Source organism: Toxorhynchites rutilus, chromosome 3 (assembly GCF_029784135.1).
Source record: "Toxorhynchites rutilus septentrionalis strain SRP chromosome 3, ASM2978413v1, whole genome shotgun sequence".
NCBI lineage: Eukaryota > Metazoa > Arthropoda > Insecta > Diptera > Culicidae > Toxorhynchites > Toxorhynchites rutilus.
The window spans coordinates 107,746,012-107,771,660 of NC_073746.1; the positions used below are offsets into that span (position 1 = coordinate 107,746,012).

At 37.9% G+C, this 25,649-nt stretch overlaps 1 protein-coding gene across 2 annotated transcripts in view; it reads right to left on the reverse strand.

The window, feature by feature from the left end:
- Nucleotides 1-469: 469 nt before the first annotated feature.
- LOC129778798 (neuroguidin) overlaps nucleotides 470-25,649 on the reverse strand; it is a 105,920-nt gene continuing 80,740 nt past the window's right edge. For both annotated transcript variants that reach the window (XM_055785907.1, XM_055785908.1), the window contains 3 exons: nucleotides 21,695-21,923; nucleotides 21,017-21,634; nucleotides 470-1,997 (listed from right to left, as the gene is read on the reverse strand). In XM_055785907.1, the coding sequence (XP_055641882.1) occupies nucleotides 1,858-1,997; nucleotides 21,017-21,634; nucleotides 21,695-21,923 (987 nt within the window). In that variant the 3' untranslated portion in view covers nucleotides 470-1,857. The remainder of the gene's footprint in view (nucleotides 1,998-21,016; nucleotides 21,635-21,694; nucleotides 21,924-25,649) is intronic.

The following is a 25,649-nucleotide window of genomic DNA, read 5'->3' on the forward strand; positions in this document are numbered from 1 at the left end:
GTAGGGATTTACACCGAACAAACTTCAAAGCACCTCCGACGATAACTGATTCACTTCTACAAAAAATCACATATCAAAACAATATTTCACTACAATGCTTTCAACAAACGACTGGCTATTAACATTTATTCAAAACACGTTACTACAATTGAGGGCAATGAAATCAATGTACCCAGTGGTCATCCGTATGCACAATAAATTGATAATGAATAATACATCACATCCTGTACCGGCGCTGTGTCTTTCCATACGAAGCGAAATATTGCACCGAGAAAATCACTTGAGTGTTCTCGTGATTGAATTAGACATAAATCACGCAACCTTGTACGATTCAAACTATCACACCTTAGACCGCAGCACAAAACTACCGCTGATTATTCCCATCAAATATTCATCTGGCTTATTGGGTCTAGTAATAACAGATGAATTAAATGGGGCGAGAAAATTTTGAAAAGAAGAAAAACAAGACTGATAAAAACAAAGTGCACACTTAACTAAAGATATTTATTGAAAACAGAAACTTAAATGTAATTAGCAAAAGAAAACCGAAATAAACATTAATAACTAACAAATATCAACCATTGAAAACATCAAAATATATGTATATAGCCATTTTTCGCTACTTATTGTAAGAGTTCAGTTGACGCATCCCAATTTGATATAATTGCATTCCATTCAACTGTTTTTTCGTATATTTCCATACTTCCATTTAGTTGACTATATCTTTTTCTTAGTTATCTGATTTTACTCGACGCAAACTGGACGTTGTGTTTGCGTTTGTAGTGCTTTTAGTAACTCTGATAGGAATTATATTTAAATGTTTACGTTTGCTTCTCGTTAAAAAATGTATCTGATTCTGTCTATAAATTGCGTTTCATCATTCGATACAACTATTGTTCAATGGTTGTAGAAAATAATTCTGTTTCCTATTTGTGTTTTGTCTGTATTGTTGTTTCCTGCCGGCCGGATCACACTCGTTGACCCTTTTGCGCGTTGAGGCAACAGAATGGAAGCGGTCCCTTCCAGCTGCCGATATGGGAACGACACTCCCAGTTTGATTGAGGTTATCTGTTTATATTTAGTATTTTCGTTATCGTAACACAAAACTGGTCAACTGAACGTATTATTGTGTTATTTAGAAAACAAACATAATTGTATTCACTATTATTTGAAAAGGCAACAACTGTCTCTCTGTGGTTTTTAGTGAACAGCACCCTCCCTGCACGCGTTCAGCTATTTCTTTGCATCAGTTAATGATTTATATATTTGTAACTATGGTTGCACTTAATCGCTATTTGTTATTTCAGTTTATATATCTCTGTATACATTTGTGGTTGAGAGTGTCGCTCGACCGCTGCAAGGAAGCTTCGCTTCGTGATTCCAGCTTCTGTTGTTACTTCGGAAGAAACTCGAAAACATTCTCGTATAAATATATTATGAAGGCTCTTGGTGAGTTTTTGTTGTTAAAAATCAATATTTCATATGTCAGCAACAGTAACTTGTTGTTAGATTTAATTTGTTTATCGCTCTATTCTGTGATGTACATTAAAGGCATGTACAAATTCTAGTTAGTATTGTGGCTCAGACAATGCTACAAAGTATACAACATAACGTAAACTGCTAACGGTAAAATGAAAAATAAACGATAATGTTTATCCTAAGTTTGAAACTAATTAAACTCAAATATCGATATCGACCAATCCATAGCATTTCGAAAACTTAAACCATAATTTGAAAATATCCCACAGAAAAAATGCTTTATATATATTTTTTACCGAACAAAACATTGCATAGAACTGCTAAAAATATGCGCCCTCTTTCTGTTTCCCGGTGAAATGAGCGAATGTTCGGTTGTGCTTAACGGAAACGTCGCTTCTTACCGTGCTTTTTGCCACCCTTCGGAGCTTTTCGCTTCTTACCACCCGCCGAGGACGGCGGAAGCTCGCCGTCGAGTGCGCTGATGTCGCCAAAGCTCGTCAATTCGTCGCCCAGTGTGCCTGTGGAAAGGAGAGAGATAAGAAACGTAGTTTAATTATCCTCCAGAAAGCGATATTTGAAGCTTGCATGCGAGACCATAAATGTTGGTTGTCTGCAATATTTATCCTAGTTCCTTTCTTGCATTTTATGAAAACTCTGAATTTCTTTCTACACTCGACAAAAAATTAAAGTAACAGAGCGCGAAATCGGAAATTTTAAGTGATTTTTGACATGCTGTAACTTCGTGAAAAATCAACACATATAGATTGAATGTAAATCATTTAAAATCTTCAGGTATTAGAATATTTTACGTACATATTTTTTATCGTTGTGTGTGTAGGTGTAGTAGACAGCAATATTGGGAAGAAATGAAAAATCGTTTTTTTCTGATTTTCAAAGATTATGTTAATTATCACAATTTTTTGTCAACTAACTCAATAGAAAATCCAATAAACTTTATCAACCAGCTTTCATTTGGTTCCTACAATGTCCATGTTGGACCTTCCTATACAGAGATATTTCTGTTTGAATGAAAAATTACCCCTTCGTCTTTGATGATGAATAATTCAATAAATAATGATCGCACCGCAAATCGAAAGGCGGTTTTGAAAACCCCAATAAATTTTGTTCGAGGTTACTTGCTATTCTTCTTCTTGAATGGCGTTAACGTTCCCTGTGGAACTTTTGCCGTCTCAACGTATGCATTAACTAGCGTCATTTCTATTAATACTTAGTTGAGATTTCTTAAGCCAAATAACACGCCTTGAATGTATTCCGAGGGGCAAGCTCTAGAATACGCGTGACCACAGTGCAAAGTCGGAGGAAATTTCATTGACGAAAAATCCCCCGGCCAGAGCGGGAATCGAACCCGAACACCCGGCATGATAATGTGAGACGCTAACCACTCGGCCACGGGTGCACATGTACTTGCTATTGCTTTGACGAATAAAAAAAATTATTCAAGTTTTCGTATCGATTTTAAAAAAAGTGCCAAAGACAGATTTTTCATAGTGTCTTAGAAAATCGTCTGTAATTTTGAAAATTGCACCAGAAATACAGAATGCTATGTGTAATATCAGAATGAATTACATAAAATCATTGAAAAAACAAAAAAAGGGTAGGTTATATCTATGATATAACGCAAGGTTGACGTGGGACTACCTTAGCTTGGCAATCGTTTGGTCGGTGTTAAGTCAGACCGGACCATGTGACATTTTTATGATTTCGAGGAAAACGAGTTTGAAGTTTGGTGCTATAAAGGGTTTTCATTGAGCGTTCAAAACAATTTCGATAAGTTATTCCTGCTGTACGCGTGATTTTCCAAATCTGAAAAATGTGGAATGCAGTTTACAAAATGTTTAACCCAATGCAAATACCCCCGATCTGCATGAGTTTGCAATGCCAATTTCCTTAGACACTTTGGTTCTGAAGTCTGTGTTGGGGAAACACATTTCAGTCGGAATAAAAATGCCCCCGACTTGCATGTATTTGCAATGCCAATTTCCCCACGTTCCATGGATTTGAAGTCTGTGTTAGGGAAACACATTTCAGTCGGAACAAAAGTACCCCCGACTTTCATGTATTTGCAATGCCGATTTCTCTAATGCTGCTTGGTTTTGAAGTCTGTGTCAAGGAACACATTTTGGTGCGATCAAAAGTCCACATACTTTCATGTGTTTGAAATGCCGATTTCCCTAAGTTTGCTGGGTTTTTATGGCTGTGTTGGGGAAACCGTAAATCGGGCCAATCAAAACGAGGTAGTTAGAGCGTTTAGATAACGCTTAACATTTTACAGTTATTCATTTGTTTATCTAATGAAAAATAACATTTTATTAATTGCGATAGAAGCGTAAAAATATTCCGTATCAATTGATGCAAACATCTTTCCGATCCAGTAAGAAATGTTCGAGTTCTAAGCATTCGGAATCTTTCATTTTTTCCTGCATGTTCTATGTTTAGGTTTTCATTTTACTCCGGTTAGAAGTAGTCCCGCGTCAAAATCGATATTTTATTTCTTCCCGAAATTGTTGTTCACTACACCTAAACACACCAAGATACAAATTTTTAGGTAAAATATCACCAGCTAGTTACATTTAATGCGACATTTAGCTAATTGGACAGACCTGTAATGCGACACGTTTACTTGGACATTTTTACCTCTAATGGCACATTTTTGTAAACATCGAGGTCGGGGCCCAAATGATGACCCCACATTGAATGTCGCCACCAGATGTCGACACTGTATCACTCTCATTGCCATTGTCCAATTACAGGTCAAAATCACCTCTAATGCGGCATTTAGTGGTGCCTCGGCATGTCGTAATCAATGTAAATTACTGTACCTGAAAGTTCGAGCTTTAAAATGATGTAAATCCCATTTGTATGCGTCGAAAATCAGTTAAAATTTTCGACTTCGCACTCTGTTCCTCTATTTTTTTCGTCGAGTGTATAAAGTGATGAGATGACTGATATTTTCCATTTGGCTTCCTCAAGGCTAGAAGCGAATTGTCTCCAAAATTGAAAACCACTATAGAAGAAAAAAATCAAGTCAACTCGTAAAACTGGAATTGTGTCCCAAATACATAATGCGTTTCCATATTACGCTTGCGAACACATGGAGCCACACGATGTATTGTTAAAATACAGCTGAAATTAGACGCAGGGTTACCATAATAAAATCTGTTTTGACGTAGGATTACGTCTTTCGGGAAGATATTGGGGTACAAATTGAAAAACGAATATCGATCGCATCGTGAAGAATGTCCAATTTCAAACGCGTATTGCTCAGTCATTTCATGACGGATTGATGAGATTTTTACATCAAAACATTGCGGCACTCTATAACAATTTTTCACCTTGAATAAAATAATATATATCATGTAATTAACTATCGAACAATTGAAAAATCTCAACCCCTATCCAAACGGTACTGATTGGTCGAAATTGACGTCATTTCTTTTTTGCCTGCTTCGCTTCTTTCGTTCCCCGATAAGTCAAATATTTGCATGTCGAGCGAGTGGGGGGCGCCTATTTCTCACATACCAACTGATATAAAAGGACGGTAGCATTTTTGGATTTCTCATTCTCGTTCAACGCTCAGATCGGCAAACATCTGGGCTTCTAGTGTGCAGTTCTCTACAAATCATCCAAAACCATACGGTGCGGCAAAGGAGAGGAAGCCATCGGCAATCAACGATGGATGCGGTGCGGCAAAGGGAGCAAAGAAGAGGAGCAGCGGAGAGCATCGAATTAAATCTAGTGTGCATTGCTGGTGCGCTCCTCTTCACATCAACAATTGGATGCGGCAAAGGAGGCAGAGGAGCGAAGTACATTGCATCGCATCGTATCACACCCGCTATCCGTCGTTTAGCTCGTCGTGGTTGTGCCAATCAAACCCTCGCAAATCGACGCACAGAAGCCGATAGCACCAAAGTCAAGGAAAGCAGCAGCGAATCCGTAAAAGCTACCGCTCCCAAAACTAAACTGCTACATCCGACTGAAACGCAGCAGATTCCGTACAACCCATTAAACCATTCCAGTCCTTCTCAGGATTATCAATTTGTTTTGAAACAAAAGAGTTTATTTTACTGTTTTCCACTTACCACAAAAACTATATAAAACCGATCAAAAATACTGTTTATTTTTACATTTTCTACTAACAACTAACATGGAACGTATCATGTCAAAAACATACGTTTCATCAACCACCTTTTATTGGATTTGGCAAAAGAAGCGAAGGACATATGCATGCATGTATATAACGGAACGCTCCAGTCATACACAGCCCGTTAGGGACGAATGACCTTTGAGTTAAAGTCCCTTCAAAAACAAGAACGAACGATACACAGCCCGTATCAGACAAATGCATGAAGGAATTCTATAAAATAAAAATAATATTTTTGTGGTGCCTTTGCGCCAACTACACGGGCGTGTAGCACCATAGTAGCAAAAAATGTCGAAGTTCGTGACATCTGATAGCAATATTTTTCTTCTTTTGAATTATAGAGACTTTAAACTTTACGTTCATTCGTCTCTAGCCCGGCTCATGTACTTACAATTATTGGTCAGTTATTTCCTGATGGATTTACGAGATAATTGCATCAATCGATCTGAGCACTCCATAACAATCTATCACAATTGATAAAATAATATATCATATGAAACTAACTAGCAAACAATCAAAAAATTTTCAAACGGAAATACCTCGTTCTGATTGGTCGAAATTGAATATACGGACAAATCGGCTCATCAAAGTAGAGCGAACTTTTGCTCCCACCGAAGTGTATTCCCTAACAGAGACATCAAAACCAAGCTGCCTGGGGGAAATCGGAATACATGAAAGCAGAGGGGCTTTTGTTTCCACCGACATGTATTCCCTAACAGAGATTTCAAATCCAAGGTGTCTGGGGGAAATCAGCATGTAAATACCTTCGTGGTCGATAGTTTAACTAACGACGCGCACAAATGGATAGTGCTTATTGTAACTAGCGTGGGCATTGCTGATTGCATACTTGCTGGCGAATTAGTAGGGAGCGATGAATGAGTGTTTTTTTTATGTTCGTTCCAATAAGAATCTTTCGATGGATTAATTGAAGAATGATATTACAATGAACTGAATAGAACCTATGTGTGATAGAATATAAATAAACTTTAAATTTGGAACTTTTATGTTGGTTGCTTCGTGAAATTTCATATCAATGACCGATATTATTGTCCAATTGAAATTCGCATTGAGGCATGTAGCATCGTGTTCCGTTGGGTTTAAAGCGAAAATGCCATTTCCATTTCAAATATATTTTCTCTATAATAAAACACTTTTTTTTCTGGTGAGAAAACTTGATAATTGTGTTCGATAATGATAATTATCTTATATTACATTGATGAGTTTTTTTCTTTATTTCATCCATACATAACACAGGAGCCATCTCGTCCAGGGCCACAGAGCGCGGCTTTCATCATATCTCATTCCACTTAGGCATCTCCTATCTTGATACGCACCATCAAATGACTAATCACCATCTTTCTATCATTATCACTCGGTTATGGACATTGGTGGAGTGAACCAAGAATACCTAACAACCAGACAAAACGTCCACCAAGAGATTAACAATGTAATTCTTCAAACATATCCAAAGTCAGCATGTAACAGATAACCCAACGGAATCCTACGTCAACTATGCGGTCGTGTCTCGGACACAACCCTCCTGTGACTTTTTTTTTATCTAAAAAAACCCTTTTTATCTCTGTTCTTTTTCAGAAAACTGTATTAATATCTGTATTGAATTAGCACATGCAAGCGCTAGCAAACAACGTAGATATCTTGTGGCTGCTTCAGATGCTATTCAAAATCTCCAAAGTCAAATCCTGCTACCTTAAATATAATATGGGCTGCCACATTTAATTCTGTAGAATTTTTCAATAATGTTCGTGAAGGGATCGAATACTACTACAGTGATAGACATTCGTTTAGCAGCACTTGAAAAAAAAACTTGAAATAATTACAAAACAACTAGGAATGATCTTTTTATCGGGATACTTATTTGCTGTAGTGGTAGTATATTTAAGTCAATTTTATTGAAAGGACGTGCGTCACAATCATACACATAAGGCGGCATCGGTGGATATAAACATTCAAACGTCGTTTTTTCCCGAGACATACGTTTAGCCGCACGGCACAAAAATCGGGTTTTCGCATAATCGCCAAGCCTTTATCTGTGTTTTTTGAAAAAATACTTGGGAATGTTTAATTTACAAGATAAATATTAGATGTGCAACGTGAGAAGTTGGTCAGATTACTGATTTACGTAGAATTTAAAGGAATGGCGAAAGGTATTCTATTGACGGAAGAGGGGCGGAAAATAATAAAGATATTCAGTGAACAAAAGTTTTCTAATCGCTCGATCCTAACAAAAATTGGTCTATCTAGGAAAGTGGTACGGAATTTCTTTAAATAATGCCAGAAATATGGGATATAACGACCAACAAATGGGAACACCAAAGTTACTTTGCATCTTAAAGGTCGAATAAGACACGAAGCAACCAGGAAACGATGTCCTGCTCATACATTAAGGCAGAATCGGTTGTTCCAGTAACGAAGAGGCATATTGCGCGCATCTTGATTGAGTCACCAAACATCATGTGGAAGAAACCTCAAGGGAAGCCAAAACTGACCGCCACCCATAAGCAGAACCATCTCATTTTCGCCCGGCAATAAGTGGAATGGAAACTAGAATGGAAAAATGCTGTATTTTCCGGCGAAAAACGTTCAATTTGGATGGTCCGGACTGTTACAGTTGCTATTGGTACAATTCAAGTCAACGGCATGTCGTAAGATCGAAGCAAAACTTTGGGGGCGGAAGTTTGACAATGTGGGGAGTCGTTTCCTATCACAGCAATCTTCTCATTTGTTTCATTTTTACCCGAATGGACTCCGAAAAGCATCTTCAATTACTGAAGAACGTTTTGATTGGTAATATTGAGAATAACGCTACCGAGGATGTGGTTTTTTCAGCAGGATTATGCATAGATCCACGTTTCCAAGCAATCGAAGGCATGGTTTGCAGAGAAGGACATTCTGCTTCTTGAATGACCTGCTTGCAGTCGATTGCAATCCCACAGAAAACCTATGGAGAATCTTAGCCGAGATGGTCTATGCAAACGGATGACAATTTGACAACATTTCCAGTCTCAAGGCAGGAGTTCAGGAGTGTTGGGCTATAATCAATATGGCAACAGTTTAAAAACTGTCTGACTCGATGCCAAATCGAGTTTTCAAAGTGATCCGAAATGGAGGTGGACATACTAAATGTTAGCTACCGATTGGACTCGAAATTTGCCGCACAAATTTCCTTTTATTGAAATTTTAGGATGCGGCTAAACGAATGTCCACCCTGATTCCACATATTTGAATTACTTAGAAAACAAAAAGTGAATTTATACTTTTTTTTAGCATGAATTCGATGAAAATAAACAGTCTTTTAAGAACAAAATTGTTCAAAGAATTGACTTATTTTTAAAAATATTGAGAAAAAATTGGGTGCGGCTAAACGAATGTCTACCACTGTAATACTACGTCAAGCCGTAACGATGGTTCCTGCAGATATTCTCAATCTTTAGAACAAGAACATTCGCAGAAACATGTAATTTAACGACAGTATAAGCGCACATTCCATTTTTACATTCACTGCGCTTTTGTAATTTTTAATATTATTTCTATTTATTCATGCGCTAACCGATTTATATACGACGCAGACTTTTGAATCTTTTCACCTTAGATCGAACATGAGAGTGCAGAATATCACGCCACATCAATTGTCAAAAAGAGATGGCTCTCGTTTAATCCATGGAACAGGTGAGATGGGAAAAAATATTGACACCAACCCATGCATAATACAGTAAACATTCACTAACTAGGCGAAAAGGTAAGACCAGTTATCGACATTCGTGTTTTAACTGGTCCGGCATGTTAAACGTCAAATAAAATCGAGGGGAACTTCAATGAATTGTTTGATTCGCGTTGATCATGAAATTGGATAAACAAAAGGATTCCAATTGAAGTTTCGGATTGAGTGCGACAACAGGTATGAATTATAATTCGAGGAAATTATTTTTCTGTAATTTAATCAATGTTTTTGTCATGCGAAAATAATAACATTTCAAATTACATTCGAATGCCCCTCACAGCAAATCTTCCATTTGAGTATGGCGTCGATTGTTTACGAAATTCTATTTTTGAACTGATCCAAGAACCAGTAAGCTTTCGCCCAGTTAAAAAGTAGACCAGTTAAACCAGGACTGTCATGCAAATGAAACACAAATTTCTGCATAACTCAAGAACTAATCAAGCAAATGGAGCCAAATTTGGCACGGGAAGGTTTTGAGGCGTAAGAAACGTTTCTATAATGAATAGATACTCCTCATCCTCTCTAAGGGATGGCTGTCATACAAATGAAACACAAATTTTTGCATAACTCGAAAACCAATCAAGCAAATGGAGCCAAATTTGGCATCTGAAGGTTTTAGGGGACAAGAAACGTTTCTGTGATGAGCAGACACTCTTCCCCCCTCTCGAAGGGGGGACTGCCACACAAATGAAACACAAATTTCTGCATAACTCAAGAACTAATCATGCAAATAGAATCAATGTCGGTATATGGAGGTTGTATGGGGCAATACACGTTTCTACGGTGGTTTGACACTCCTACACTCTCCCTAAGGGGGGCGGCATAATGACACAAGTTTCGGTAGAAGTACTAGGAATTTTAATAGTAAAAGGATATTTTACAGGGTAGATTAGAAGATCAATCAATCAATCAAGAACTGTTCTGCGATTGGACCCATGAACGTGAGCTTAATAAGAAAACGTGAATGTGATAACGAAAAATAAATTTTGGGCGGGACGAAGTTTGCCGGGTCAGCTAGTTATAGAATAAATCGAGTGCGTGAATGAAACGAAACATATTGGAACAATTCATTTTCTCCTCATCTGATATCGTAATGCATCGAAATCCGGAAACTTATGGGCTTACGATGATAACTACAACTACAAACAAAATTTGACATATGACATATATATATATATATATATATATATATATATATATATATATATATATATATATATATATATATATATATATATATTTCATTTTTACCCGAATGGACTCCGAAAAGCATCTTCAATTACTGAAGAACGTTTTGATTGATAATATTGAGAATAACGCTACCGAGGATGTGGTTTTCTCAGCAGGATTATGCATAGATCCACGTTTCCAAGCAATCGAAGGCATGGTTTGCAGAGAAGGACATTCTGCTTCTTGAATGACCTGCTTGCAGTCGATTGCAATCCCACAGAAAACCTATGGAGAATCTTAGCCGAGATGGTCTATGCAAACAGATGACAATTTGACAACATTTCCAGTCTCAAGGCAGGAGTTCAGGAGTGTTGGGCTATAATCAATATGGCAACAGTTTAAAAGCTGTCTGACTCGATGCCAAATCGAGTTTTCAAAGTGATCCTAAATGGAGGTGGACATACTAAATGTTAGCTACCGATTGGACTCGAAATTTGCCGCACAAATTTTCTTTTATTGAAATTTTAGGATGCGGCTAAACGAATGTCCACCCTGATTCCACATGTTTGAATTACTTAGAAAACAAAAAGTGAATTTATACTTTTTTTTAGCATGAATTCGATGAAAATAAACAATCTTTTAAGAACAAAATTGTTCAAAGAATTGACTTATTTTTAAAAATATTGAGAAAAAATAGGGTGCGGCTAAACGAATGTCTACCACTGTAATACTACGTCAAGCCGTAACGATGGTTCCTGCAGATATTCTCAATCTTTAGAACAAGAACATTCGCAGAAACATGTAATTTAACGACAGTATAAGCGCACATTCCATTTTTACATTCACTGCGCTTTTGTAATTTTTAATATTATTTCTATTTATTCATGCGCTAACCGATTTATATACGACGCAGACTTTTGAATCTTTTCACCTTAGATCGAACATGAGAATGCAGAATATCACGCCACATCAATTGTCAAATAGAGATGGCTCTCGTTTAATCCATGGAACAGGTGAGATGGAAAAAATATTGACACCAACCCATGCATAATACAGTAAACATTCACTAACTAGGCGAAAAGGGAAGACCAGTTATCGACATTCGTGTTTTAACTGGTCCGACATGTTAAACGTCAAATAAAATCGAGGGGAACTTCAATGAATTGTTTGATTCGCGTTGATCATGAAATTGGATAAACAAAAGGATTCCAATTGAAGTTTCGGATTGAGTGCGACAACAGGTATGAATTATAATTTGAGGAAATTATTTTTCTGTAATTTAATCAATTTTTTTGTCATGCGAAAATAATAACATTTCAAATTACATTCGAATGCCCCTCACAGCAAATCTTCCATTTGAGTATGGCGTCGATTGTTTACGAAATTCTATTTTTGAACTGATCCAAGAACCAGTAAGCTTTCGCCCAGTTAAAAAGTAGACCAGTTAAACCAGGACTGTCATGCAAATGAAACACAAATTTCTGCATAACTCAAGAACTAATCAAGCAAATGGAGCCAAATTTGGCACGGGAAGGTTTTGTGGCGTAAGAAGCGTTTCTATAATGAATAGATACTCCTCCTCCTCTCTAAGGGATGGCTGTCATACAAATGAAACACAAATTTTTGCATAACTCGAAAACCAATCAAGCAAATGGAGCCAAATTTGGCATCTGAAGGTTTTAGGGGACAAGAAACGTTTCTGTGATGAGCAGACACTCTTCCCCCCTCTCGAAGGGGGGACTGCCACACAAATGAAACACAAATTTCTGCATAACTCAAGAACTAATCATGCAAATAGAATCAATTTCGGTATATGGAGGTTGTATGGGGCAATACACGTTTCTACGGTGGTTTGACACTCCTCCCCTCTCCCTAAGGGGGGCGGCATAATGACAAGTTTCGGTAGAAGTACTAGGAATTTTAATAGTAAAAGGATATTTTACAGGGTAGACTAGAAGATCAATCATTAAATCAAGAACTGTTCTGCGATTGGACCCATGAACGTGCGCTTAATAAGAAAACGTGAATGTGATAACGAAAAATAAATTTTGGGCGGGACGAAGTTTGCTGGGTCAGCTAGTTATAGAATAAATCGAGTGCGTGAATGAAACGAAACATATTGGAACAATTAATTTTCTCCTCATCTGTTATCGTAATGCATCGAAATCCGGAAACTTATGGGCTTACGATGATAACTACAACTACAAACAAAATTTGACATATGACATATATATATATATATATATATATATATATATATATATATATATATATATATATATATATATATATATACGTTACACCACAACCGACCGACCAAGGCGTCCCAGAAGTCAAGACGTCAGCAAAAGCCCAGCCGAGACCCATAGCAACAGACAGAGGCGTCAAAGTTACACCGCGCGTGTAAACCAACATTTGCCGACGCCGCGGAAATCAATCGAACGACGCGAACAAAGGTTCGATCAGGTTCGAACCACCGACGGAAATAATGAGATCAGCAGATGTAGTCTATTTAAGCCTTGTAATACGACTATAGAATTCAGTCTTGAGCGTAGCCGAGTTGAATACGGGCATAAAGGTTTATGAACCGAATGTAAAGTGTTATAAACGAATAAAAAGGGTAATTAGAAATTAAATAAAAGTTTTTTTTTAAACCGCGAGTTAAGTCACGGCATAATTGGCGCAGTCATTGGCCAAGTGGTACAACGAAGTGAGTAGTGTTTATAGAGCGGATATCTGGAAGCACCGCCACCGAGTTAAAGAGGAGAAGTTTACATCTACTGAAGAAACCAAACGAACAAGCGAGAGGACCCCCTGAGCGAAAATCAAGGACTCGCTGCCGTTAGGAAAACTAATCCCGCCACCTGGAACGAACGATCTACGAGGAAACCGATTCAACCTACCCAGACTCCAGGAGATGAAAGCAGTAATCTTCCTGTAAGTAAACACGAACAATTATCTAAACCTAACACAACAAAATACTAATTCATTAACAAGTGAAGTGTAGAACAACACATTTTCTCGCGCGTATAAAGTACGTAAGATTTTTTTTAAAAAAAAAAAAAAAAAAGAACAAACTCTTTTGAAAAAACAAATTTATTAAAATGGCCGAGCGGGAGCAAATGATTTCTCCGGAACTTCTGGCCCCGGAATTGGATGATCATGCACCAATTCCGCAACAAGAAATAACAATTCAAGGGTTACTCCAACACATAAGGAGCCTAACTCACAATCAGAACGAACTGATTGGGCAATTGAGAACACTTAAAGCAAAAGCGGAGGATCCGTTTATGCAGTTTAGAACTCCGGATCCTATTAAGAATTTACCAACATTCTCCGGAAACAAACGGGAAACAAACGCATGGCTTGAAGACGCCGAAAACACCCTGCATCTTTTTGAAAGATACAGAGATGATCCGGTCTACAGCCAATTGGTCAGAGCGGTAAAGAATAAAATCGTGGGAGAGGCCAAAGAAATTTTGATTGCTGCCGGCAACCCGAACAGTTGGGCAGAAATCAAAGAAATTATTCTAAATTCATACGGCGATAGGAGAGATTTGACATCTCATATCCAATCGTTGTTTTATATAAACCAAGGAAAAAAATCCATCACTGAATACTACAACCGAATCAAAACCATAGACACTGCTATTAAATCCACAGCAGCGACAATGGATGATTATAACAACTCTACAAGAGCAATAAATAATCTAGTGAGCCTTATGACTCTCACTAGATTCATAGATGGGCTCACAGAGGAATTGTCTATGCACGTGCGAAGCTACAGACCTAAAAGTCTGGAGGAAGCGTATGCAATCACCATACAATATGCCAACGCTGCATATAGGCAGAAGTTAAACCAAAAACCATCTGACACAAATAAAAATATCAGATCCAACAATAGTAACGGTTCACATAATTCGAAACCGTCTCCCAACCCCAATAGTAATGGCAATCACTTTAACGCGAAGCCATCCACCTCAAATTCTAACAATAACTTGCATAATCAAAAACCATACGGGTCTGCGAAATTCAAAGCTAGAGCTCCACCGCCAGATGACGATGTCTCGATGAGGACAGCGAAATCGCGGGCAGAGGTTAACAGCCACGAAACAGCAGAACACAGCAAAAATCATCAAACAGAACCTGACACTTCGGAACAGCTGGACGAATCCGTCCTCGATTCGGAAGATGACGATTATTTCGTCAACGATGAACTAAATTTTCACGTGGCCGAGGCGCTACAAAAAGAAAAATAATGAACGATAATAACTTTATTCCCTACATCACCATTGCAACATCCAAAGGCGAGATGAAATTTTTGATCGACACAGGAGCGAACAAAAATTACATATCACCCGAGCATGTAAACATAGAAAACTGCAAAACAGAACCGATTTCAAAAGTAACCAACATTAAGGGAACCTTTACAATCGATAAATCCGCTTCCTTCGACCCATTTCTTATAAATAAAAAACTGAAATTTTTCATTTTCAAATTTCATAAATTTTTCGATGGACTCATCGGATACGAGTCATTGAGAAATTTAAATGCTAAAATCGACGTCAGTAAAAATACATTGAAGATCGGGAGAAAAACTTTCGCAATGAAAAAGAGATTTCCCGAGAAACATAAAATCAATTTAAATGAACAAGAATATCAGTTCATAAAATTGAAAACCAAGAAAAATGGAGATTTTCTTATAGAGGAAGAAAAGCCTCACGGAAAATTTTCTATCTTGCCAGGCCTCTACAGAAGTGCTAATAACACAGCCTTTGTAGCAGTGCAAAATTATACAAAAAAATCGATGGAAATCAATTCGAACGAGATCAAGCTTTGCAATGACTTGGATACAGAGGTTGACCCATTCGAGCTGACAGAGCTACCGAAAAAGGTTGACTCTGAAAATTACACCATAAGAGACGATCATATGAATGAGGAGGAGAAATATACCCTCAGGAAATTGATCAGGAAATACAACGACGTTTTATATGTGGAAAGTGATAAGTTATCATTCACCCATAAAATTAAACATAAAATACGCACCGTGGACAGTATTCCGATACACTCCAAATCGTATAAGTACCCCTACGTGTACGAAAGCGAGGTGCAGGAGCAAGTTAAAAAGATGCTGAAAGACGGAATCATAAAAGAGTCAATCTCGCCTTACACGTCACCTGTGTGGGTGGTTCCTAAAAAGTCCGATGCATCTGGACGAAAAAAATTCCGTTTAGTGATCGATTACCGAAAACTAAACGAGAAAACAATTAATGACAAATACCCTATACCAGAAATTACGGATATTCTGGATAAATTAGGAAAGGCGAAATATTTTTCAACAATCGATTTAGTTTCTGGCTTCCACCAAATTCAATTAGCGGAGGAAGATACAGAAAAAACTGCTTTTTCCGTAAACGGTGGCAAATATGAGTTTACTCGTATGCCATTTGGCTTGAAGAATGCCCCAGCGACTTTTCAAAGAGTCATGGATTGCATTCTGAGAGATTTAGTAGGAGTATGTTGTTTCGTCTATATGGACGATATCATCATCTTCTCCAGCTCGCTTCAAGAGCACTTGAAAAATTTGTCGCAAGTCTTCGCAAAATTGAAAGAAGCAAGACTAAAAATTCAGCTGGACAAATGCGAGTTCTTTAGGAAAGAAACGCAATTTTTAGGTCATACAGTCTCTGAAGAGGGAGTACGACCAAACAGCGACAAAATTGATGCAATAAGGCAATGGCCAATACCTAAAAGCGAAAAAGAAGTGAGACAATTCCTAGGAATGCTTGGCTACTACAGGCGATTTATTAAGGATTTCGCAAAAATTGTAAAGCCGTTAACAGCACTTCTCCGAAAGGATATTGAATTCGAAATTACACCAGAAGTAGTAACATGCTTCGAAAAGTGTAAGCAACTCCTGACGATCGACCCGGTATTAATTTACCCTGATTTTAGCAAAGAATTTTCACTAACAACGGATGCGAGTGACCACGCTATTGGTGCAGTGTTGTCACAAGGGCCAGCAGGTAACGACCGACCCATCGCATACGCCTCACGTACTTTGAATAAAACGGAAGAACGATATTCCACTACCGAAAAGGAGTTTCTCGCGATAGTATGGGCAGTGAAACATTTCAGACCATACCTCTATGGTAGAAAGTTTAAAATGTTCACCGACCACCAACCACTAACATTTTCTTTCACGAACGCTAACCACAGAATAATTAGAGGAAAGCTGGCTTTAGAGGAATTCGATTACGAACTAATCTACAAACCGGGAAAACAAAACGTTGTCGCCGACGCGCTGTCGCGCGTAAACATAGAAAAACACCTGAACGCACACTCGCAATCATCGCTTTCCCTAAATGTTGAACCTTCTGAGCGAGGAAACGAACCTTCAGACGATGAAAGTGACGGAACGACAGTACACTCAGCGGATACGAGTGATGACTACTTTATTCGGTATACTGAGAAACCTATCAACGTTTTTCGGACACAAGTCATATTCAAAATAGGAAATGTAGAACTTGCAGCCTACGAACAAATTTTTCCAAAATATCACAGACACACAATAGTAAAAAGAACATACACCGAAGAAGACATAGTTGAAACGTTGAAACGGACCCTGAATCCGAAGGGTTTGAGTTGTATAAAAGTACCTATCTCATTAGCACAACTAGTGCAGGAGACGTATAAAAAACATTTTTCCTCAAATATTATTTACAAAGTATTTATTTCAGAGACCATGTTGGAGGACATCAGAATGGAAGTCGAGCAAGACGAGATCATAAGAAGAATTCACCAATACGGACACAGAGGAATCAAAGAAAACCGGAACCAGATTCTACAAACACACTTTTTCCCGCAACTCGATCGAAAGGTCAAAATTTATGTCGATTCCTGTGATATTTGCAAAAAAGCCAAATATGACAGAAATCCACCCAAACTAATTAGAAAAAGCACATTTGGACAGAAACCTTTCGACAGAGTCCACATTGACATTTTCTTCCTAAAAGGTCAAAAGTGGCTCACCATAGTTGATTCATTTTCAAAATTTGCAAACGCGATTCCATTAAGCACAAGAACAATAGTTGATATCAAAACCGCAATAACCGAACACATTCGAAATTTTGGAAGACCTCAAACTATAGTGAGTGACCAAGAGCCATCTTTCAGGTCCATAGACTTTATGGGATTCCTAAATGATCTCAATATAGAGATACACCTCGCAAGTGGATCCAATTCAAATGGTATCGTGGAACGTTTCCACTCCACTTTAATTGAAACCTTCCGCACAAACAAAGCAAAATTTAAAGATTTAACATTAAACGAGCAAGTAAATATCGCCATCGACATTTACAATAATAGTTTCCACTCAGTAATAAAAACCCAACCGCGAAATTTGATTTTTAATAACTCTGGATCTACGAATATGGAAGAAATATCTGAAAAATCTAAAAACCTGCAATCTGCAGTTAAAATCGAACTAAATAGACGAAAAGATAAATACGAACAACAAAATATGAATAACGAAAAACCTGAAGATCTTCAACCAGGCGAAATTAAATACATAAAAAACTCTCAACGTTTAACAAAGGACAAAGATCCGTTTAAAATAACAACGATTAAACACAACAACGAACTAACATTTGAAGACGTCAATAATATTAAAATCCACAAAAATAGAATAAAGAAATAACCGATAAATCAATTATTTAACTCTCGTTGCAGATTTTCATGCATCGTCATAATAAATTGCACAAAACTTAAAGATCTATCTCACAACAATGGTATAATTGCCATAAAATTAAAACAAGTCAGGATTAGGATAGGATTCGAGAGAATTATCCAAAAGATTAATATCCACTCTATCGAACATAATATCAATTACATTGAAAAAATCGCAGGAAATATTAAAGTTATAGACCACTTAAGAAGTACTTTAGATTTCAAAATACAAAACTCAAAAGGTAAATTGATGAGCTTGTATTCCCACAGAAGTAAAAGAGCATTAGTAAACGCATTAGGAACAGCAATAAAATTAATAGCAGGAAACCCTGATAATGACGATTTAGAAATTATAAACCATAGTTTGGGAACTTTAGAGAAACAGGAAAATTTACTATCGAAATCTATATCAAGACAAATAATCATTAACGAAAAAATACAAAACAAAATTAATAACATAACAGACGTACTCAAAAAGATCAATAAACAGATTGTGGAACAGAGGAACAATTCTTTGGTAACCAGAGCAGATTTGGAATATATCAACATGATTGTAAACCTTGACTCTATAATTCAGATTCTCGGAAATATTGAAGAACAAATCGAGTTTGCTAAACTCAACATTTTAAACAGAAATTTATTTTCATTTGAAGAGAAGAAGTACATCTTCAACAGACTCAATGCTCAAAAGCTAAAGCTAGACTATTTAGATCAAATATTCCAGTACAGCTCAGGAAGCGTTATTGTAAGCCAAGGTGAAATTATAATACTGGTGAAAATACCCATCCTCGGGGACAACGAGTTCGACCTGATCAACATTCAGACGCTCAACATAAACAGTACACGAATCAGCAGACGTAAAACTGGTGGCAAAGCATGGAGACATCATTTACAGACAAAGCGAACTTTGCGACATTTGCGAAGCTACAACCCTTCTCGAAGATGATTGCATCTATAACCTTCTGAATCACCAAACACCAAAATGTATCATAAAACCCGTCAGACAACCCATCCGTGTCGAAGAAATTAAGAAAGGAGTCATACTTGTTGACACAAACAAAAATGTATTGATCTCTGATTCATGCAACAATTCCAGACTGATCAACACCCCGACAATCATCGAAACAAACAACTGTACAATCAAAGTGATGAACATCACCTTCAATAACCAAGTAACTTTTGGAAATAGTGAAGAATACCTTCTCCCAATATACGGAAATAAGTTGATACAATTAAACTATACAGAGGAGAATAATGAAATCAACCACCTCAAATTGGAAAACCTTAACAGTCTGCAGGACATAAAGTTAGACCTGCATCGTTCAAAAAGGACAACAACCATCGGAGGAGGAGTCCTCCTCATGCTAATCATTATCTGTTCTTTTACCATTTATATCATCGACAGAAGATTCAAAGCGAAGGAAAGAGCAACTCTGGAAATTCGAAGCCATGTTGGAACCACCACGGAACTTAAACAAACCATTGGAAAAGGAGAATTTGGACCATTACCGAGTCTCGTCCTTTTCGAAAGATCGTCCGAGGACGGACGAGAATCTAAGGGGGGAGGCGTTACACCACAACCGACCGACCAAGGCGTCCCAGAAGTCAAGACGTCAGCAAAAGCCCAGCCGAGACCCATAGCAACAGACAGAGGCGTCAAAGTTACACCGCGCGTGTAAACCAACATTTGCCGACGCCGCGGAAATCAATCGAACGACGCGAACAAAGGTTCGATCAGGTTCGAACCACCGACGGAAATAATGAGATCAGCAGATGTAGTCTATTTAAGCCTTGTAATACGACTATAGAATTTAGTCTTGAGCGTAGCCGAGTTGAATACGGGCATAAAGGTTTATGAACCGAATGTAAAGTGTTATAAACGAATAAAAAGGGTAATTAGAAATTAAATAAAAGTTTTTTTTTAAACCGCGAGTTAAGTCACGGCATTATTTATATATATATATATATATATATATATATATATATATATATATATATATATATATATATATATATATATATATAGAGAATTAGAAGGCATTCTTGTAAGTTAGGAATAACAGATTTTCACAAAATCATGTCATATTTGTTCAGATTTTGTAAATTTCTTAATTCTGCCGTAAAACTCGGACACTTTTTTATTAATGATTTGAGTTCCGGACACTTTTGCTTTTAATTCCCTACACATTTTGTCAGCAGCATTTCTTTGAGAGAAATTAGTTATTGATTTTTGTAGAGCTTATTATTTCATCATTATTCTCTTAGTTCTCAAACATCAGTAATGAACAAAGGTTATGACATTTATTTTATGATTTAGTCGATTATAACCATGTGCAACTAATATCTTCTTATTACTGACCCAACTTTCTGCGATTTTCGACGACTTTTCCCAACTTTTCCACTCGACGATAATTCTTTCTTCTTCGTTAAGAAGAATTCTGCTTATTTTTTTGTGAATGAGTAGCGTCCCTTAATCCGATTTTCCACTGTACTATTTAGTACAACGAAGAATTTTGCGATTTTCCGGATCGATTCATACTTTCTAGGGTTTGTAACATACTCTTATGTAACTCCTTCAATAAAAAATTTCATCCGCCCAGATTTAAAATCATCTTATGAATGTGATTTATTATTCCGGACATGGGTTTGTGAAACAAAAAATATTAACTATGAATCACATTAATTCAACATGGTGTTATGGTTTTGGTATGATATTGAATATAACACAAGACACCTACCCAAAGTGGTTAACTTCCGACTCCTGTGCTTCTCCGCCTTCGTCATTGGCAGCCTCATGAGATACTGCTCTTCGTACTCCTCCCGTTCGCGTTCCTTTCTGGACAACACCTGCAGTGCCCTCGAACTGGAGGAAATTTCCATCGGCGTGTCCAAATATTCCTCCTTCAGCTCATGTATCAGCGACGATCCAAGGGCACGTTTTCTCGCCCGCTCGATCTGTTTTCGTGCCCGCTCCGCCTTCGAATCGTCCTCGTACTGCACAGCCATGTGCTTTGGGGGCACATACAAATCGCTGCTGCTGCTGTGCTCTTTCTTGCCCGCCGACTTGAGACCCTTTGCCTTCCGCAACTTCTCCATGATCTTGACCGAGTCATCTGACTCATCGCCTGAACCGCTGCTATCGCCACCCTCTTCCGCCTCCGGCAACTGTGACATGAGGTTGGCCGGATTTGCCTTGAACGAGGTGGGATCGTCCGCCGTGCTGGTTCCGGTCACTGCCGTTTTGACGAGTTTGTCGATCTGGTAGCGCAATTTGTAATCGATTGGACGGATTTTTTCCAATACTGTGCGAATTTCAATCAGCCGGTCGATTGAAGGGTCCTTTTCAATTTTGTGTCCTAAAAGTGAAACGGTAAGTGGTTTGTTTGTCAAACAAAGTACCGACAGACTATGCTTACCCGAACACTTCCGCAGCACCACGTAGGTCAAATTGATCATATAGTTGAGGAGCATGTGATATTTTATTTCCAGAAAATTCAACCCATACTCCGTGGACAGTTCGCCTGTCTTGACTCGCTGCAGCATATTGCCAACGAGGTCGGAAACCTGCTTAAAGTTATTGTTCATCTCATCCAGTAGTCGTAGAGCCTGTGGAAGGTCCGGCTGGATATCATACTCATCGAGTGCCTATCAAAAATAGAACAAAAAATCATTTTGTGAAAATTGAACCGAATGCAGACGACGTTGGAAGAAAAAAAAACATATTTTTCATTTCATTGCACGCCAGTTGGTTTGGCTCGTTGGCGGCTAACAGATTTCAGCAATAGGCTCGTATTTATGGAGTGCATTTCATAAATGATGAAATTCGGGGCTCACCTTCCCGTAGAGGTAGACAACGAACAATACACCCAGGATACCGACAAACGGAGCTCGAAATAGTCAGCAAGCAAATAGAGGAACGAGAAAAAAAGAGCACCGGAAAACACTAACCCGCACACCAAACGGGAACCGGCCAGCACACCAGGAGAAAAAGCCTTGATATTAATATCAATATCAATCAAACAGTTTTTTTCCTGCAGTTGCTATAGCGAATTGTGGGCGCGCGCATACGGATCGAGTGGAGCGAGATGAAATTGAATTGGGGGAAAAGTAGTACCCCAATGTGCATACGCCGCGGCCAAAGAATGCGCGGATCGAAGTAAAAAATAATAATGAAATGCACCATCGACGGATTCTGTGTATAGCGAAATATATCAATGAACTGTGGGCCAGAGCAGCGCAATTGGTGATGTATTAATTTACTGTTTACTGAAGCTCATGTGGGAAGAAATATTTTTTGGCTTTCATTTATATACTCGTATTTTAATAAATATAAAGTGAGAAAAAAATGATTTATACTATTTATTTGTAGGTCCATCGAACAATCGAAATTAATATTAATAGGGCTACTTCGCAGCCCGCAGTATTTGCTGTATGTGCAATAAATACAACCAGGTCCCAGTTTCAGCCCAATCCCACAGAGAGCGTTCCAAAAATCATCGAACCAATCAAATGGGTACATACAGTACTTCGAATCTGAATACACTACGAGAAACGAGAAAGCTGAAACAGCCATCGAACCGTACCAATTCATATCCCAGATCAGGCCGAAATACATCGCGGAAAAAAAATCTGACTGTTTTCTCGCTCAACCATCTCGGTCCAGCGTACTCCTCATGCCCGCCTGCCTCTTTCCACATACTCGTATGTGCAAGGGAAAACGAGAAGCTGAAAATCCGCTCAATTCGCAAGTGCCGCGAAAAAGCCAGTCAAAATATTACGATTCCAATTTTAAAATATAAATTGAACTCCCGAAAAATTCGGATTGTCCTCCCTGACTCCCCACCCACCGAACCTTCACTCCTGAACAACATTGGGCACACACTTGCTACAGTATTATTGATTTATTTCCATCCATTTCGCGTCCTGTCGTGTTTTTTTTTGTTTTGTTTGTTGGTTTGCTCTCGAGCTGTTGTATTGGCCAGGCTCGCATTTCTCCGCGCACACACACGATTTTTTTTCAGTTATTCTGCTCCCGATTTCCGATTAAAGTATGTACATACTACACAGCACAAAGCATCCGCAGTTGGTCCGATGGTAGAACAGAGCCACTCTGCGCCAAAGAGCATTCTACGCTCCAAAGGATCTACTATCAGACCATCAGGGTCGACTGACATTGGGTAAGTAATGGAAAGGTTTGCTTACAAGCTGCGTAGGCAAAGAACGCGAAACTAAGCCGGGAGTTTAGATGAAACACACAATATGTCATTTCTCCTTATTTTGTCGTAAATAAGGCTTCTTGTTATCAAAGCTAGAAAATAGACATTTTCCATATTCGAAGTTTTTCTTATTTTGATTTCTCCATCTCACAGCAACTACTGAATATGATAAGAGCGATATCAGTGAAAGTATTGAGTTTTTTTTATAAATTGCAGATTGCGGAGCACTATGGGTATAACGTGGAAAACCGTTAGGAGCAACTTTGGTAGACCAAAAAATGACTGATAAGATGCTTTTTTTTGCAATTCACTCATTATTTTTGAAAAAGACAATTCAAACACTTCAAAGTTAACTATCAGCTTTAACATATCTCGCTGACTAGAGCAATAAAGGAGGAGAAATCGCAAAGATTACGATAGAAAGAAATATTTTATACTGCCGTCCGGTACAATGAATTTTCGTCTTTCCACAGAGTGCAAGTACTGTGCAAACACACTAAGCACTCAGCAGCGCGAACAATTCATACAGCAAAACAAAAATCCAATTTGAAAATTCTCAAATTATCCTAACCCCTTGCCGTATGATTCAATTTCCAATAGAACAATAGAACAAACACGAACACATCGATTCTTTCCGCTACTCTGCTGAAAATGTGCATCTTACATGGCCGAAGCAGTCCCACGAACATCATACGACTGCAGCTATGTATCTATTTCACATCGATACATAACGAATGAGGTTCGATGTTGTACATTCTGGCACAGTCTAATCGACACTCGTGGTTCGTCGTTGTACAGGAAAGGGTTAATAAACTTAGTTTTGACATTTTTATTTTATGCATTCATTGAACGAATTATTGACTAACTTCCCTGTTTTAAAAATCGGAAATATTTCTAAACGATTGATGCAAGCATATCTGGGATCTATCGAGAAATAGTCGAGTTATAAATTCAAAATCGTAACATTTTTCATTACATGTTAACTAGGGTGACAGCGAAAATGGTAATGTCAAATTTCAAAAATCGACCATGTACATTTTGTTTATTGGCCCAAAAAATGACCTGTGTGAAGTTTCAGCTCGATCGGACATGATTCAGGGGTGCCTCAAAGCTCTCAAAGTTTTGATTTTTACATCCTCAAAAATCATTCAAGGGGGGAGTAAAGGAAATTTAAAAAATTGAAACTTGTTTTTGACGCCAAATGACTTAAAGATGCATAAAACGTCGAGATCTGGTGTTATCTCGAAAAAAAAAATTTTGGCCGAAAATCGACTTTTTGGGACTTAGCCTGAGTGGACTAAAAATCAAAACTTTAAGTACTTTGAGGCACCCTTAAATCATGTCCGATTGAGCTGCAATTTTGCACAGGTCATTTTTTGGGCCAATAAACAAAATGTACATAGTCGGTTCTTAAAACTTGATAATTATTTTTTTCCATACCTTCATTGCCTCTCAGGCCAATTCCCAAAAGGTCGGATTTCGGGCAAAAATTTGTTTTCGAGATGACACCAGATCTCGACGTTTCATGCATTTTTAAGTCATTTGGCATCGAAAAAAAAATCGATTTTCCAAATTTCCTTTACTTCCTCCTTGGAAGATTTTCGAGGATCAAAAAAATCAAAAATTTGAGCGCTTTGAGGCACCTCTAAACCATGTCCGATCGAGCTGAAACTTTACACAGGTCATTTTTTTTTTGGGCCAATAAACAAAATGTACATGGTCGGTTTTTGAAATTCGGTGATGAATTTTTTCCCATACATCCATTGCCACCCTAATGTGAACTGTTCAGATTTTCATTTCACATCTTGACTAGTCCTACGTCAAAATTGAGCCTCGCCACTAGCTATGCAGATTAAAATTCAAAGATTCCTCACCAGATAAATAGTCGAACATACCAAGTTAATCCACGGGTTTCACTGAATCGGTCCGAACGTCCATAGTGCGACATACAGCATTTTTTTCTTTTGACTACAGTAGACTTGATGGCAATTCATGGCAAAAAACTAATAATATTCTAAATTATATAGGACTCATATTGCGAATAACAAAAATTTGCAGGAAAATTGTGACAGGGGTAGTATTAAGTTGGGGAAAAAGTAACCCATAATTTTTGGGTGAAATTCAAAACTATTTTTAATATGCTTCGGATTGTCCG